Source organism: Rhinolophus sinicus, linkage group LG10 (genome assembly GCF_036562045.2).
Source record: "Rhinolophus sinicus isolate RSC01 linkage group LG10, ASM3656204v1, whole genome shotgun sequence".
NCBI classification, from domain to species: domain Eukaryota; kingdom Metazoa; phylum Chordata; class Mammalia; order Chiroptera; family Rhinolophidae; genus Rhinolophus; species Rhinolophus sinicus.
Window position 1 is genome coordinate 92,208,759 of NC_133759.1, and position 16,114 is coordinate 92,224,872.

At 49.5% G+C, this 16,114-nt stretch overlaps 1 protein-coding gene across 1 annotated transcript in view; it reads left to right on the forward strand.

The window, feature by feature from the left end:
- GALNT10 (polypeptide N-acetylgalactosaminyltransferase 10) overlaps positions 1-13,703 on the forward strand; it is a 177,469-nt gene extending 163,766 nt beyond the window's left edge. Inside the window, exons 8-12 of the mRNA XM_019750401.2 lie at positions 608-715; positions 5,422-5,643; positions 7,684-7,800; positions 8,988-9,137; positions 9,644-13,703. Coding sequence (XP_019605960.2) covers positions 608-715; positions 5,422-5,643; positions 7,684-7,800; positions 8,988-9,137; positions 9,644-9,802 — 756 coding nt within the window. The 3' untranslated portion in view covers positions 9,803-13,703. The remainder of the gene's footprint in view (positions 1-607; positions 716-5,421; positions 5,644-7,683; positions 7,801-8,987; positions 9,138-9,643) is intronic.
- Positions 13,704-16,114: the final 2,411 nt, after the last annotated feature.

A 16,114-nucleotide genomic window follows, 5' to 3' on the forward strand; every position in this document is an offset into this window, starting at 1 on the left:
TCTGCTCAGGGGGGCCCAGCAGGGAGCTTACCGATCCAGGAGGAAACACCAGAATGTAATGCCACGTTCAGTAAACACACAGATCCCATGTTCTGCGTCGTCCCCTCTCATACCTGTGGCAGACATCACTAAGCGATCGCCTAGTCTTCCCCAGGGCCGCCTTAGAGTGCTTCTCAACACAGCACTCCAAGCATCCTCAGTTGCTTAGAGCTCAGACTGTTTAGAGCCGAGAATTTAAATCTGGGTTTAAGTTCTGGTTCCACCACTTCCTAGCCCTGGGACCTTAGACTAGCTTCCTAGCTTCTCTGAGCCTCATTTCCTTCATCTATAAAGTGGAGCTCTGTCCCTACTTACTTTATAGGTGTTATGACGAGGCTTAAGTGCAGTTGTGCATGTGAGGCGCATAGCATAGTGTTTGGCAATGAGTAAGCACTCGCTGCTGTCAGCTATTTTTGCTACTGTTGTGATTACTATGCTTTCCTCCATCCCTAGTTCTGGGAACGGGGCTTTAGTAGACAATACAAGCTTATGCTTTCAATAGATGCATCAAGGAGGGGGTAGCAAATTGGGGGCAGAAATATCATCTCTCTCCCTTCTCACCCTGCAGGTGTGGATGTGTGGGGGCCGCATGGAGGACATCCCCTGCTCCAGGGTGGGCCATATCTACAGGAAATATGTACCGTACAAGGTCCCTGCTGGAGTCAGCCTGGCCCGGGTAAGCTGGTGGCTTCCCTGGTGGGGAAGGGGTTTACCTATGCCCATCAGCAGAGCAGAGGTACCCTGAGGCATCCGGGACCCCAGGCCAAGTGATCCCTACGTGTGAGGATGAGCCCCCACTACCACCACCACTCTTCAGGTGAAATCCAATGTAAAAGAACTTACTTAAAGCCCTGCTCACCCACTTATTAGCTGTGTGACTTTGGGAGGGTTGCTTCACTCCTCTGAGACTATTTCACCTTTGTTTAAAGGAAGCTAATTTTTTCCAACCCCTAGAGTTGCCAGAGAATTAAGGAGTTTCCCAAAGTGCGACAGACAAGATGATTTGAGGTGGTAGGCAGAGGAACATTTTTATTTACGTATGTTTAAATTAATGTGGATTAGAAATCGATGTGTATTCATATAGCAAACTTAGGATTTCACAGACAGTGTTATTTAGGATAAAGCTAAAGCAGGTGCAAAGTTAGACATGGGGTGATTTAAAGAAACATGTTAGATAAATATTAATACAGGTGGGTGTGTTTGGGAAACCCTGAGACAGGGTACTTAAAAGCCCCTGGCACAGGGGCAGTTAATAAATGTTAATGTCTTTCTCTTCTCCCCACCCCCTCCCCACCTTTATTACCAAAAATTCTGTGTGTCAAACTATTTCATGCCTTCGAATGGTTTGAATTCATTATTGCTTGAATTAAATTGACCACTAAGCTACAAATGGAAATCTGTTAGAGGTTTGAGGTTTTGGAGGGGTTTTTTTGTATTATTGATATTTTATTCAACTTTAAGAATAAATTTTAAAATATTAAGTGTCTTGAGAAAGAAAGAAAAAATCAAGTTGACCACAAAGAAAACCGAAGAGGTGGGAGTGTCCCCAGAGGGTAAAGAGCGCTGCAGGGAGGTTTGGGGGGAGCTGGAAAGATCACAGGCACATCTTTGCTCATGGGGACATCCCACCCCCCCTCGTCACCCCGCGGAGACCCCTCCCGACAGAGCCCCCCTTGTCAGCCTGTTTGACATCAGTCCACATAGCCTCCTCTGCCCAGGCCTCTGCGTTCCCTTCACCCCCTGACAGTCGACAACGTGCAGGATTATAGCCCTTGCGTCCTTGAAGAGCCCCTGCCCTGCGATTTACAAGAAGACTGAGAGGCTCTAAGAGGGAGCGGGTCTCCCCGGCCTCCATCCGAGGATGGGGAGCTATTTCCGGAGGCTTCACAGGCTACGGGGCTATGGGACCAGCGTTGAGGGAAAAGAGAGCCGGCAGTGCCCTCTACTGACCGAAGATGGCAACGACAGCCGACCAGCCATCTGGAGTTTGGACAGCTCTATCTGACGTGGGGGGTGGGTTCTAGATTCAGCTAGAGACGCAGGAATCACGATTCACCTGAAATACTATTGGCAGTCCCAGAGAAGGTGCCCGTCAGGGAAACAGCGCAAAGTTGCTCAGTAAGCCAAGACTGAGATTCTTTCAGCTGCTAGCAACAGTGGGACCATGGGGACACCTCTGACTCCCAAACCATCCAGAGCTGCGTTTATAAGATCAGCCTGGGAAAGAGGCACTGCCGCCTCCCGTTTATGGAACCAGAGGTGAATTCAATGGGTAATAGCTAACTGTCGTAACACACACCTTCTGTGAGCTAGGCATCTTGCAGAGCAACTTACGTACTCATCTCACTTAACTCTCACTTATTTTTCATCCCCATTTTAGAGATGAGGAAAGTGAAACATAGACACCTTAGTTGCCTAGACTCAGAATTCAAGCTCATGTAGGGTTGACTGGTGCCTGTCCCTCAAATAGTGACTGCTATTAGTAGCAGTATTCGTGTCAGCATCAATATTAGTAAGACTGGGAAGTTTATGTCACTGTCTTGTCTGCATTTAAACATTTTAACTTCTTTTTCACCCATCTGTACTGAACCAGCCTCCTGGGCCTTTAAGCCAGTTAACAATTGGAGTGGCACCCCACGTAGGCTTTGCAGGACCACAGAGATGTCTGACTCAAGCTTTTGATCATAGTATCTAACTACCCTCATCTAGTTGCAGATCATATTTTAAATGTTTTCTCCGTGTGTTAACAACCAGCTCCCCCCAGAGCATTATCTCCTAGAACATCATTTTGGTGGCTTTGAGGAGAGGTATTCACAAAGCCCTAAGAGGGCACAATAAAGAGGGAGACCAAAGTCTTACCAAGGTTGTGCTGACTCCAGAAGGACACACAGCCAGACCGCAGTGAAGTAGCAGTGCAGGAAGGGGCTTGCCTGCCTCCAGAATAAGCAGCCAGTCTTAACTGGTTCACTAAATTTGCTAAACTCCTTTTTGCCTCTGCTTCTGGGAAAGGGGTCTTAGGGAAGGCAGTAACAGAAACCCACTCAAACTTGGTGAAACACAACTGGAGCCTTAGCCCAAGGATCCAGGTAAATCTCTATAGTCCAATCGCAAGAAGAGCAGCGGCTCTCAGACAGGACTGCCCCCCCCCCCCCGAGCGAGGGAGGTGTGAGGAGGAGGGATAAGAAGAGCGCACAACCCACTTCACTCCCAGAGTCCTTTTCATGATGCTAACAAGGGGAGGAGAGGTGTAATAGAAATAAATGTAAAGTCCTTTACTTTGGTCCACTCACTGGTACAAAAGTTCAAGGTCTGGGAGAAATGGCTTATTAAGCTGTGTCTGGAAAATGCAATATTCATTACAATAGTAATTTAAATACCAACTAAAATTAAAATAGTATATGATTGGATCCTTTAAGAATATCACTGCTGAATTTTGGTACCTTTCCTTGGTCAGACTGGCCACCCTTGCCTATGGAAACTATGGCAGTTCCTCATGATCCCTGTGGCTCGAGCGAATTGGACAGTGAGAAAGGAGTGTGTTCAGGTGTGCAGGCTCTGTGGGCCTTCAGCTTCCTCGGGGCACGGTTTTAAATTAAACCCATGATTTGCCGTGCAGGGGGCTGGGGGGATAACAATGTTCCTGAACTATTTTCTAACCCATTGTCGACCCCTTCAGCACTCAAGAAGAATGGGGCAGTGGCCAGGAAATGCTGTAGTTTCCTAGTGCCACACTCAGAGCCAACAAAATTGAGGAGTTAGTGGATTTTGTCTTTGGTATCCGGGCCTCCTCCTGTTGGCTTCCTTTCTCCTCACTCAAGAGTCGGCAAAGTGTTTTTATGTGGCCTGTGAGCTAAAGATGTTTTTTATATTTTAAAATAGTAGGGGGAGGAGTGTAAAACAACAAAAGAATATTTTGTGACATCAAAATTAAATTTCAGTGTCCATAAAGTTTTATTGGAACACAGCCACACACATCCGTTGACATAGCGTCTAGGGCTGCTTTATAGCTACATCCTCAGAACTGAGACCATCTGGTCCCACAGCCTAAAATATTTACTGCCTGGCCCTTTACAGGAGATACTGGCCAACCCCTGCTTAACTCTGTTTCTAGAGCGGTCATTTACACTGAGGTGTGAATGACTGATAACAGCCTGAAGTGCTGACTCCCTTTTACCTTTTGGAAGCACATTTGGGCTGCAATGGGGGGGGGGGGGGGGAGGGCAGCTTTATGATAGAGAAAAGGCTTGGAAATTTAAATATAGGAGGTGAGGAGAAGCTTTCTGGCAACAGCCAGGGGTCAGAAGGAGACATTTTGGAGCAGGGAACTTCCCCTGAACCCTGAAGCTGTGTTCTTCCAGAGCCAGCTGTCAGAGGTTCTCAGCAGGTGGTGTCTACACTGCAGATGGAATGGGGAATATTCATCACAGTTGCAAAGGAGAATTCACTGTTTCTTCTGTCTCCAGGTCTCACACACAGGATGTTCCTCACCTGTCACCCCCATTTGCCAATAATGTGGTTGTCATTTTTTTATTAATTATCTTTGTGCCTCATAATAAAAGTAGCAGCAGCTATCCCACCTCAAATTATGGAAAATTGCAGCTGCTGATGAACTTATACCTTTGGGTTGCAAATTTTAATTTTTTACCATGCAGCTTGGTCAGCACTCTTAGTTGAAAATGACAGAAACCCAACTCAATTTGGCTTAAGCAGAACGGAAAATTTCTGACTTCTGTAAATGGGAAGTCCTGAGGTGGTTTGGCTTCAGGCATGGCTGGATCCAGGCACTAAAAGGAGGAATGTGTTCCTCGGTCTCGCCCTCAGCTCTGCTTCATCCTGGGTTAACTTCAACCTTGGACAGGCTTTCCATGTGGCCCAGCTGCTCTGGCTGGCATCTTACCCATCAGACTTACCCAGCAGTCCGGGCAGAAACACAGCAATTCCTCCCCATAGTTCCTGCAAAAATTCCAGGGCTAATGCCTATTGATTCTGATTGACTTGGCTTAGGTCACGTGCTCACTGCTGACCAATCCCTGTGTTCAAGGCTGACTGTATTCCCATTAGCCAGGCTGAGTCATGAGATAACAGTGAGGCAGAGGTGGGTCCTGAAAGGAAAACTGGTGGAGGGCTATCACTAGAAAAAGAAGGGAAGGAAGATGGGCAGGCAAAACAACAACAGTCTAATATTCAACTATAAGTTGTAGAGTCTTTAAAACATGCATAAATAATAGACACATGGAAGGCTTAAGAACTTGGTGCGGCTAGAGTCATTGATACAATGTCAAATAGGAAAGATGGACCTCAACCTCCAGGACCTTTTGCACCCCACACCCTGGCCTCAGCCTCTCAGAGAATCTGACCTCACACCTGCCTGTCGCCCTCCAGAACCTAAAACGAGTGGCGGAAGTATGGATGGACGAGTACGCCGAGCACATCTACCAGCGCCGGCCGGAGTACCGCCACCTCTCCGCTGGGGATGTAGCTGCCCAGAAAAAGTTCCGCAGCTCCCTTAACTGCAAGAGTTTCAAGTGGTTTATGACCGAGATCGCCTGGGATCTGCCCAAATTCTATCCGCCCGTGGAGCCCCCGGCCGCAGCATGGGGAGAGGTGAGTCTGGAGGGCAGGGCCAACTATATAATTGGGACCCGAAATTCTGTGCATGTGGGGCCATCGCAGACGCTATAAGCAAACACAGCAGAAATATTCGTATATCATGTATCGGCCCTGCTCACAGGCGTGCTCCATTGTGCCATCAGATTTCACTTACAGGTTCAAAGATGAAATTACTGAAAATTTTAAGATAGCGATAGCAGAGCTTTAAACTAAGCACAGACCGTGCGACTGCCCACGTCACACACCCACAAAGCAGGTCCTGCTGGAGGAGGTGGTCTTATCAGGGGAAAAGTGCTCCATCACCGACCCTGGTTCCTGGACCTCTGAGCTGAGGGGACCCACTCACTTATACATGGATATATTGGGGCTGGGGGAGAGGGTGCATAAGAGCTGGAGCTCCTTCAGTTGCAGGTGACAGAGTTGCAATTTAAGGTGAAAAAGGGGGATTTATTGATTCTTATAGGAACCTTGGATAGCTGTGGCTTCAGACACACCTGGATCCAGGGTCTCAAATTATGTCAGTCTTTTTCTCCTGCTTAACTTTGCTTCCTCTTGTGTTGGCCTCATGCTGAAGGTAGCAAGATGGCTTCCAGAAGCTTCAGGCTGGCAACCCCCCAGCTTGGCCAACCCAGCAGAAAGGATACATCTTTCCCAGTAGACCCAGCAAAGGGCTAGGAATCAGCTCTTACTCTTGGATCCTCACCAATCACTGTGGTAGTTGGAGGAATAGAAATCAAGGGCAGGATGGATATTCTGACTGGCCAGTGGGTGGGTGAAGAGCAGGAGCCTAGGAAAATCAGGGTTCTGCCTGAGGAAGGAAATGTGCTGGGCCAGCAGAAACAGCAGGTGTGACTTTTTCAAATTCACACAGTGAGTTAGAGGGACCTTCCTGGCTAAGCTGTCTAGCTACCCCACTCAACACCAACACGAGTGTTCTAGAGGAGGTGTTGTAGTGACTCTTCTCATTGAAGCTCTTCATTTCTTTGCCAGCTTATTGGCTTTCTCCCCTGCGCTAGTTCAAGTCCTCTGAGAAACAAACATCAGGGTGGGATGAGACATGCAAGGGACTTACTGGGAAATGCCTGAGAGAAAAAATGAGAAGGGAGCTGTGGGACAGACAGTCTGCCCCCTGGGAGACGGGAGGAAAGAGGGCTGGGGGAACAGGAGGCCCAGGCCACAGGGACGCTCTACGGAAGTTTGGCCAGGTTAATGAACAGTCTTCAAGCCAGACCTCCTGTCAGTCATCCAGCATCTGCCAGGAATGGGCCTGCCCTAGGCCTCCTGCTGCCCTCAGTTGGTGGCTGGAAGCCGCTGTGGGAAGCGTGTCCTCTACTTGGCAACAGTGATGGGTTCAGAACATAGCAGCTGGGCAGTCAGGCTCCCTGCAACAAGACGTCGAGGGGCACGTTGTCACAGCTGTCACCCCCCACCCCTCAGACAAAATGGAATGTGACACCTAGCACAGTGGCGGCCCGTAGTAGGTGCACTAACCACACAGGCATCCTAGGCCTTCACACTCCCACCAGTATGTGTGTTCTTCCCACTGCACCACGCCTGTCTCATGAAACCACTGTTGTTCTTTGGATCCTGTCACCTCTTGCCACTTACCTGTCCCACTAGCAGAGTCCAAGACTACAGCAAAGACATCACGTCCTTTTCTAGGGTGGTTTTCAAGGTGTGGTCTCTGGATCACCTAGAATGGGGGTAAAATTGGATTCCTGGGCCTCTTGGTCAAATTCTCCAGGAATGGGGCCAGGGAGCCCTCCTTTTAACCGCCCCCTCCAGGCCCCACCATAGCCTGAGACTCTGCGTGCTCTAAGACAAGCAGGGTTTAGAGGAGCTCCTCTCCGTGGACGGAGTATTCCTTTACTGAGGGCACAAGACACTGCCACCGGCCAGGGCAGGCTGTGTTAGGAAGTCCAGAGCTCAGCCCATCTCATGTCTCCGCCTTGCCCCCCCCCCCTCAGCCCTGCAAGGGCCCCAGGAGGTGTCTCAGGTGCCTCACTAGTCACTCTTTCCCTCTTTCCCATCCAGATTCGCAATGTGGGCACAGGATTGTGTGCAGACACAAAGCACGGGGCCCTGGGCTCCCCACTGAGGCTGGAGAGCTGCGTCCGGGGCCGCGGGGAGGCTGCGTGGAACAACATGCAGGTAAGGGCCACTCCTGGGGGCTGGCAGCCAGGTTATCTGTACCGTCTGTGGCAGCCTAGACGTGCTCAGGGCTGAGAGGGAGAGGCCATGGGTCAACACTGAGTGACACAAGTCAGCCCAGGGGACAAGTTATAAAAGCTTCCTGAACCCCTTCAAAAGAGGAATTCTTCCCAGGGCAGTGAAACCATCAACCTGGACTGGTGGTTACCAATGATGCACACACAGCTCAAATGGCCTTCACCAAAAAGAGAGAGTCACTGGCTCACATCACTGAAAAGTTTAGGTGATGTCACTGGGAACACACCAGGGTCGCAGCTCTGCTCCCGCGTCTATTGGTTTCATTTATAACCTGGCTCTTCCCATGTGGTGGCAGATGTGACACTGGCAGCAAAGGCTTCTAGCCCTGCAGTGGGAAGGTATGTCCCTTCCAACAGTTCTGGAAAAGCCCTGGGGCTCTCACATGTTGGCTTTCCTGAGCCAATTACGGTAGGGATGCAATACCGTCCTTATATTAATCAGGCCTGGGTTACATGGTCACTTCTGGAGCCTGGGCTATGGCCCGCTCCACCTGTTGGTTCCCCAAGGGATCCTTCCCAAGAGATGCTATCAGAAGATTGAGGAGTGCCAGCCGCCTTGCCAGAAAAGCTGCCGCTCTCAGGAAATTGCATTTAACTTTGCATGATCCCGTCCTCCAAGCAGTTCACCCTAATGTTAAATCACATGGCATCCGCCTCACCTTGGGTTTTCTGGCATTTTGCAAGTGTACACTGATAAAAGCCTATAATGTGGGTCCGCTGCAAAAGCAGAGCTCGGAAGGGATGCCCGCATCCTCGCTGAGAGTGGACAGCACGCCTCTCTGACAGTGCCTGCCCCTCCCTCGGAGACGCTTGCCGCTCTCCCTCATCCTTCCTTGATAACAGTGCACGTTAGCTAGTGGCTCTGCTTGACTGATTCTTCTGAATTCTCCAAGGCCATGAGATGATGTCTAGGATTTGTTTCAAAATAACGTGGGGGAAAAGTTGTAACACTGAGTGACACAGTCAGCTTCGTGGAAGCTGGGTGTTGGGAACCAATGTGATCTAGATACTTTTTTTCTCAACCTCTGTATTTAAAATGTTTCATAATTACAAGAAAAAAGCAAGTGTCCAGGTGTTGCCATCCCTATGGTGCTGTCCCTGTGTGTACAGGTGTTCACCTTCACCTGGAGAGAGGACATCCGGCCTGGAGACCCCCAGCACACCAAGAAGTCCTGCTTTGATGCCGTGTCCCACACCAGCCCTGTCACCCTCTATGACTGCCACAGCATGAAGGGCAACCAGCTGTGGAAATACCGCCACGTAAGGCAGGCTTTGTGGGGGGTAACGGGCCAACCTGCTTGATTCCCAGAAAGAAAGAAAGAAAGAAAGAAAAAAGCCGTGTAGTGCCCACTCCTCCTCCCAGCAGAGCCCACTCACTCATACCTGTGTTCCACAAACCTACCACGCCCGACTTTGCACACATCCAAGAGAAGCCAGAAATCCACATTTTTATGTGAAATTTCTAGAATCTTCAATGTTGGCAACTGAGTCCATTAAAAAAAAAAAGAAAAAGAAGAAAACATGAGAACCAATGAAATTTGACTGGAGACAGGCAGTGATGAGGGCCCAGGCCCGGAGGTGGCATGCTGCACTTCTGCCCACATCCCAGTGGGTATGACTCGGGCACATAGCAACGCCAGCTGCAAGGGGCCAGGGCAGTGTGTCACTGTGTGCTCAGGAGACAGGTGTGCCTCACTGCTGTTATAGCCACTGCTGTGTGCTCACATCCCCAGTGCTGCCCAGCTGACCATCTCTGTGTTTTGCAGGACAAGAGCCTGTACCATCCCGTCAGCGGCAGCTGCATGGACTGCAGTGTCACGGACCATAGGATCTTCATGAACACCTGCAACCCCTCCTCTCCCACCCAGCAGTGGCTGTTTGAACACACCAACTCAACAGTGTTGGAAAAATTCAATAGTAACTGAGCGCACACATCCCCTCGGCGGGCCTGGGGGGTCCTCCCTGGCACTCACTGCAGCCTTCCTCTCCCAAGGGAGACAGGGCTTCCGTGGGCACCACAACGTAAAGGTGCTGGCCAGCTGGTTCGGGGTGAAGGGGCTCTTACAGCTGGTGCAGGGTGTCTGTCTGCTCCTGGACGCCCTGATGTGTGGCGGTAGCATGGAGAGCAGACCCCACAAGAGGCCCCCACGAGAACGCAGCCTGCTTTAACCCCGGATGGCATTGTGGAAATCCGGGAGGGCCTTTTCAACTTTGTCACCATGTTCCCTTGAGCATTATGTGGGAGAAATGCCAGGGCAGCCCTAGGCCACCCAAAACTGAGTCCTACAAGGTCACCTAGCCTTCCGATGGCTCGTACATGATGGTCATTTAGGAAGAGAGGCAAATTTTGCCTGTTAGGGGCAACTCTTAGCACCATTGCCACCCAACTGCAGAAGGAGAGAAGGAAGTCTCCCAGGGCCGCTGGTTTCAGCCTGTTAGTGTTTGCCTGTCGTGGGGGTAACTGCAGTTACTGTCCAGCTCCTGTTCTCTGTCACAGCCCAGGTGATGCATTCGCAGGCCATACCTGGGGCCCTCAGAGTGTTCATTACTGAACACTGGCCAACTGCCAGGCCTGGGGTCAGCAGCTGTACCCTCAGACATTCCTTTACAGCTGTGGACATACAGGGTGTCCCCCCTTGCTCTCTGGGTACTTGAAATGCCCATTTTAGGGCCCTCCCAGCACAAGGACAGCCCAGCCGCCAGCTTTTCAGGACTGTGTTTCAGATGGCCTTGGGCCTGTGGAAAAGGCTTAGTAGACGTTCTCCAAAGTAGAAATTCAGGCTGCATTTTCCTATCAGTGCTTCCATTCTCTCTCTCTCTCTCTCTCTCTCTCTCTCTCTCTCTCTCTCTCTTTCTCTCTCCTGCTTTAAGAGAGGAACAAGTATGAAGTGCTCCCCTCACACAGTCTGGAGGCCTCCCTGGGGGACCCTGGCCAAGATGCCCAGCCTCCAACCTCATCGTGGCTCCTGTTCTCCTATATATAGAACTCTAGAACTTCTAAAGAACTCTGTGATTGGATCACAAACTAGAATGCTACATAGGATCCAGGTATACTGGCATCCAATATGGATTTCTAGATTGTTGTGATTAAAGGAGCCCCCCAAGTGTAATCCAATCAAGGCAGCCCCCAGCCTAGAGACAGTCTGAAATCCCAGGTTGGTGGTGTTGGGGGACTGTGTCTATCAGCTTCTAACAGAGGCCTTGGTAGGACATGGTCCTCAATGCAGACCTAAAGCCCTGCCACCTCCCACCACCATCACAGCTGCAGTGGAAAAAAGAACCCAATATCCCAGGACCAGGTGCATACCCAGCTCCATGCCGGTCCTGCCTGTTTACCTTTTGCTTTGTTAATTACGTGTCAGACTCCCAGAGGGCTCCCAAACTAATAGGAAGCATTTCTGTAACCAGCCTGCCACCCACTGATTCAGAAATGGAAATTGCATTCTACAACCTATGGCTTCCACCAGCTAACCGAGGAAATCCTTGAAATCCGTATGCCAATTAGAGTTGGGTCTCTCGATTGTGTCATTTACCAATTAAATAACAGACATAAATCTGGGAGCAGAGCCACAAATTTGCCTGTGAGATGCTGGCTGATCTCAAGGCCATCAGTGATCTGGGGGTGAGAAACACTCGCAGCCACGACCACCTCAATTAAGCGTGCAGCTGGCAAAGCATCACTTCTACTGCCCTCGCACAAGCCCTGCTCTGGCCACCTGTCTGCAGGAGAGGTGGCCCTCTGCTTGCAAAGCTTGCTTTGAGCCCTAGTATCTTTTGCAAATGAGAGTTACATCTTCAGAAGTGGCCCTCGGACAGGAAGGACTCAAAAGCTAAGGCCTCTTCCAGAATCTAGGATAACAGCTAGTGCTGCAATTCAGAGAGTCGAGTTAGGATTCATCATCAGAGAGCAATGCAACATCATTAAAATAAAAACTGTGCCTTTTTAAAAAGAAAAAAATGCAAATGTACAGCAAATCCCTAAACTTGAACCATTTCCTAGTGCCTTTTGCTAGACAAACATAACGGGCAGGGCTGGGGGGAGAGGAGTGTTTTTGGTGGTGTATGCAGTTCCTACTGGATGAGTGTGTGTTTATTAATGTCTAATTTCAGGCAGGAGCCGTTAGGCCTAGAGCAGGTTCTGAGGCGGAGGAGCCTCCCGAGGGCAGAGGCCAGATGTTGTCCTAATCAGTGTGAGTGACACTCCAGATTAAAAGGGCAGCTGGACAGCTCATTTAGTCTGTGGCCTGGAAGAGGGCCCTGGTTGGAAGCCGTGCTTGCAGTCCCGCATCCCAGCCCCAGACCCAGTGCAGAGCGCTGGCTGGATTTCCGAACCATCCCACTCCAAATGGGTGACAGTGTCCTTGGCACGACCAGGGCTCATGTGGAAAGCAGGAGCCACAGCCAACAGTCCTCAGCCTTCCCCTCTCCTGTCCTTTGGGTCTTGTTTTGAGTCTGGTTTCACACCTTCAACAAGGGATGAGCACTCCAACCTTTGTCATTGCTAAACCCGCGTCTGTAGGTGCTGGCTGTTGACACAGTACCTAATAGGGGATGGAAGGAGACAAGGTCATTGCTTAGCTGACCAACTGGTTGATTGCAAATACTCGCCACTCATTGTTTTGGCCTCATTTGTGAAATCCAGCTGTGTCAAGGATTCAGGTTCCTACTCGCACTCCCAGCTGATGCCCTGATCCCACGGCCGGGAGCCTGTGGAGAGGCTGTCACCCAGGTAAGGGATGAGAACGTGAACCCCTCTTCCTCTAAAGCCTTTATTCTGAGCATGAGGTCTCAAAAAAAAAGAAGAAAAAAGAGTGGCTACAAAGTAGGACCGTGTGGCCCACCAGCGGCCTGTTCAGAGCGGGACTCCAGAAACATTCCAGAATGGAAAGAGCGAGCATTTCTGCTGTATAGTACAAGACCTTTGGTGGTGGCTAAAAATGCAGGCACGTGTGTGAAAAGCCATCCCATCTTATGCCTCCAGTTGGAGCTCTCAACTTGTGAAACATCCAGGAGCTGTCGATTCTCCCCTGTAGGAGGTCACAGCTTAGAGGCTGAAGGGGATTCATCTGTTGAAGAGATCTGATGTTTCTCCAGGGGAGAAAGCGTTTCGTACTGAAGATGGGGCATATGGATTCCCAAAGTCCACATTATATTCACGTTTCAAACCTCCTACCTGTTGATTTCTTTTTTTTCTCCTTAACAAATAGGTGATATCCTTGAAAATGGCTCCATATTTGTTTCCATGCATCTCCATGTCCTAGTCTCTGGAGTCTCAGAAGAGTGGCAAAGCACTTTACAGTAGTAACGGAGAAACCTGGAGTTCTGGCTTCAGTGAGCCCCAGTTTTTACAGATGGGGTGATCTTTTATAATTCCTAGGAGATTTTTTAATGTTTTCTGATTTCTAAGTGTGGGAGAGGGGCACAGAGTACAGTCCTGTTCTGGAATTCTCTTCTGCTTTCAACTGATGCTCTTTGTGAAAATCTAAGTAATATTTTAGTTCAAACTTGAGCCAAGGCCCACTGCCACCTCTGGGATGGGCACTGGACCTACATTCCAAGTGACAAGGTCCTCTTAACATACACTCCCAAAATGGCTTTGATTCAGCCATGCCAGGTAACAGGGTCGAGCTCCTGTTCTGTTTGGGTTTGAAGACCTGGGGTCCCAAGATTACAGGGGACTCCTTGAGAAGTCAGACTGGGATTCCATAAAGAAAGCTCAAGACCGCCAACCTCTCTTCTCCTGCCTAAAAGAGTGAGCCTTTGTGAAGAAGTGATTTATATGTACAATTGTGATTGTGGTTGAATAAACCTCCAGACTTTCTCTAACGTGGTCTCTGGTTTATTCCTGATCATGCGCCATTCTCCTCCATTCTATCATTCCCCACATATTCATTGAGCAACTTCTCAGTACCCAGGCCCTCTGCTGGGTACCGAACAAATTCCCAATAGCCATCCTGGGGGAAAAGGCAGACCTAAAGCAATTAACCAGGCTGATGTCAGATGTGAATAGTTATGAAAGATATAAAACAAGATATTTTAGACACTGGGGAGGGTGGTCAGGGAATACCTGTCTGCAAGAGCTGAAAAACAAGTGTGAACCAAGAGGCAATATGGGTGAGAGAGTTCCAGGCAAAGGGAACAGCTGGTGCAAAGGCCCTGAGGCGGGGAGGGGTTCCTATGTTGGAGGCACAGAAAGAGGTGAGCTCACAGAGTTACGCAGGGTGGGTCCCAAAGGGTTTTACAGACTGCACCCCAGTAGTGGAGAATTTCAGGAGGGTTGTGACTATATGAAATAAACTTAGCTCATTTTGATGCTCACCCATCAGCCACAAGTCCCTACTTAACAAAACATTTTGATGCTTTTGAGTATTAGATTTGTGTCAAGCCTTGTGGTGGCCCGGCTCTGCAACCAACTCAGTGAGATCTTGTGCACATCCTGACCCCTATCTAGGCCTCAGTTTCCCACAGTAAAATGAGGAGATTTGGATGATGCTTCCAGGTCTACCTATGGTCCTATGGTTGAGCCTTGTGAGGCTGCAGGTGACTATGAGCAGAAGCTACCCACTGGTGCTGTCATGCAGGGCCCACGAGAGGGCGCTGTGGACCACGGATTGGAGAAGGCTGATTTACAGAAAGTGGGAATCTTCACTGGTCACTGGCAGGTTTCAGCCCTGGGAGGGGCGATATTTTCTTTTGTAACTTGTATTGTTTTGGTTTTGTTTTGTTTTGAAAACTTTTATAAAAAGATAAATTTGAATAAAATAACTCTAAAAATTGTAATGGTTTCTTTAAAAAGGTTAAACTCTTTTACTAGGAAAAAAAAGAAGAGAAGAGGGAAGAACATTCCAGGTGTTGGGGGCCACGTGGGAAAAAGCTGTGGAGGGAAATGACAGATGTGAAGGTCAGTGAGGCTGGAGCGGAGTGGGAGAGAAAGCGGAGACAAGAAGCGGGAGGCAGGCAAAAGCCAGACTCTGTAGGACCGGGTCAAGGAGTCCCTGATCTTTGTTTTAAAAGCCATGAAAACCATTAGAAGGTTTTATGCTGGGCAGAGTGGGAGATGCACATGCCCTTGGCTGATGTCTAGAACTGGGAATGACTTGCTCAAGGAGCTGGGCACAGAGTAGGCACCCAAGACTTACAGAAGGAGAAACAAATGCAGGGCAGCTGGCCCTAGCTGCCTCCGAGTCACTGCCCACTGGGAGGAAAGGGCCGTCCTCCCTGGAGACGGGATTACATTTCTCAGCCATGTAGCTGCTCGTCCTCCCAAACCCACAGTGAGAGGAGAGGCCAAGGTCTGTGCCGCGATTGGCAGGACGAGTGGGAGCTATGGTGGTGGCTGCACTTCCTCAGAGACAGATTTAGAGAACTTGGCAGTTTGCTCCAAGTTTTGAATTCTCTTTCTCTGTATCTCGTTGGGATGGGGGCTTTGTTGGGATGGGGGCTTTGAGGCTCCTTGTAAGGGCTCGTTAAGTATTTGATGAATGGACAAACGTAGTTTGAATAATATAGTTTCGGATTACACTTTAGGCCTTTTCTCCCTGCTCTCACTGCCCACAGACCTTCTTCTGATAGAGAGTGCTCTTGAGAAAGTCCCTTCCTTTCCCTACGCCTCAGATTCTCCATATGACAGTGGAGAAGGGGAACAAGTTAGATAATGGTCAGCTGGACTCTTATATTAGGTTGGTGCAAAAGTAATTGCAGTTTTTGCAATTTGTAACCTTTTATACCGCAATTACTTTTGCACCAACTTAATAGTTCTCCAAATCTCGCATCTAGTATTTTGCAATGGCCCTGATCTTGTTAAGGATTTCTTTTCCAAGCTCAGCGAGGGGATGAGAGTGGGACCCCTTTGAGGTTCTGTTGGTGTCTGCCACCCCAGGGCTTCTGGGCTTTTGCTGAAGTGGGTCCAGGATTCAATATCCAAAGCTTCCTTCCTGCAGCTGCTCAGAGCTCTGCCAACCTCTGGCCTCAGGCAGCTGCCTTCTGTTTTGTTCCCCCTCAAGGCCTGGGCTGTCTGGCTTGGCCATCCCTGGGCTCCATGATGGAGTTCTTACCCTGAAGTCTGACTAGATTCAGGGCTGGTAGGGTGATGGCCCTTGGTGCACTCCCATTCATACACACAATGCCAGAGAAACAAAAGACCACTCAGTGAACCCTCGGAAAAAGCAGGTTTCTTAGCAACTTTACAGTCTTTGTTCATGAGCTACTTTGAACTGCAGTAGCGTCTGATCTCCTGC